This window comes from Nematolebias whitei, chromosome 16 (genome assembly GCF_014905685.2).
Source record: "Nematolebias whitei isolate Nwh7 chromosome 16, NemWhi1, whole genome shotgun sequence".
Classification (NCBI taxonomy): Eukaryota; Metazoa; Chordata; class Actinopteri; order Cyprinodontiformes; family Rivulidae; genus Nematolebias; species Nematolebias whitei.
In genome coordinates, this window is record NC_056513.1 from 38,258,957 (window position 1) to 38,260,042 (window position 1,086).

The 1,086-nt window shown below is 40.1% G+C and overlaps 1 protein-coding gene across 1 annotated transcript in view; it reads right to left on the reverse strand.

The window, feature by feature from the left end:
* Positions 1–1,086, reverse strand: part of LOC119422605 (aspartate aminotransferase, cytoplasmic) — a 40,698-nt gene that overhangs the window by 15,125 nt on the left and 24,487 nt on the right. The window contains exon 8 of the mRNA XM_037689990.1: positions 544–686. Coding sequence (XP_037545918.1) covers positions 544–686 — 143 coding nt within the window. The remainder of the gene's footprint in view (positions 1–543; positions 687–1,086) is intronic.

The window sequence follows — 1,086 nt, forward strand, 5'->3', positions numbered from 1 at the left end:
GAGAGGAAAGGAAAAGCATCCGTCTTGCTCAAGAGTGAGCGAGGAAAAACGTAAGGGTTTCCACTAAAGAAGTTCTAGTGGTTGGGACAGGCCAGAAATACCCGCGACACAGTTTAGAGAACCAGAGAAATATAAAGCTGATTTGAGAATTAATGCACAACCATCACTGAAACCACCTTGATGGACATCTTCCAGAATACCTTGGTAAACGGAAGAGTTCATGAATCACTCAATGACTGCAGGCTGCCTGTTTAAGGCACAATATCTATATGATTTCTATTTGAACAAAACTGTTGTACGTTGTTTATTTCACCCAAAAGAGGGCATGGACATTTGAAGGAGAAAGAAGTAACTAGACACGGCTCCACTCCAGTCAAGTGGGCTTTTCATATTTTCATAACACTGACATTTTTTAATTAGAAGAGTTGCTCTGAATTATTATACTACACATTTTTGTTTTATAGTGGCATTATTTTGAGGTACACTGTCTTTTTTAAGTGTTAGTATTTGAAGGCACTGTAATTCTGTGTGTTTTATACTCACGGTTCAGTCCGGTGAAGCTGAACATCCCGATCTGCTGAGTGATGTGCTCCCAGGTCCCCGGGGTCCCCAGAGCTAACAGTTTGGCCTTCAGCTGATCCCTCATCAACAGGACACGGTCTGCCATAGTCTTCACATTTCCCTTCCTACAGAACAGGTGGAGAGACGTTCCGAGAAACAGCAGAGAAGAAAATCCCACAAGATGAGAGATCAGAACAATAAACTAAAATAACCCAGTCCGAGAGTTGTATGAACAATAATAAATGAGTGATGGAGTTTTTCTACACAGACCCAATAACAAATGACTTATTATAAGTTCAAGTCAAGTAAACTTTATTGTCATTACCACCACATGTGGTACATGAGGTGGAATGAAATTGTGTACACAGGGTCCCAGCTACACCCCAAAATATGTAGCAAAATATAAAGTATAATAAGAAGCAGTTAATAAGGATCTACGCTATACGCTAAGATATACGCTAAGATGTGCGCTAAGATGTGCGCTAAGATATACGCTAAGATATACGCTAAGATATGCGCTAAGAT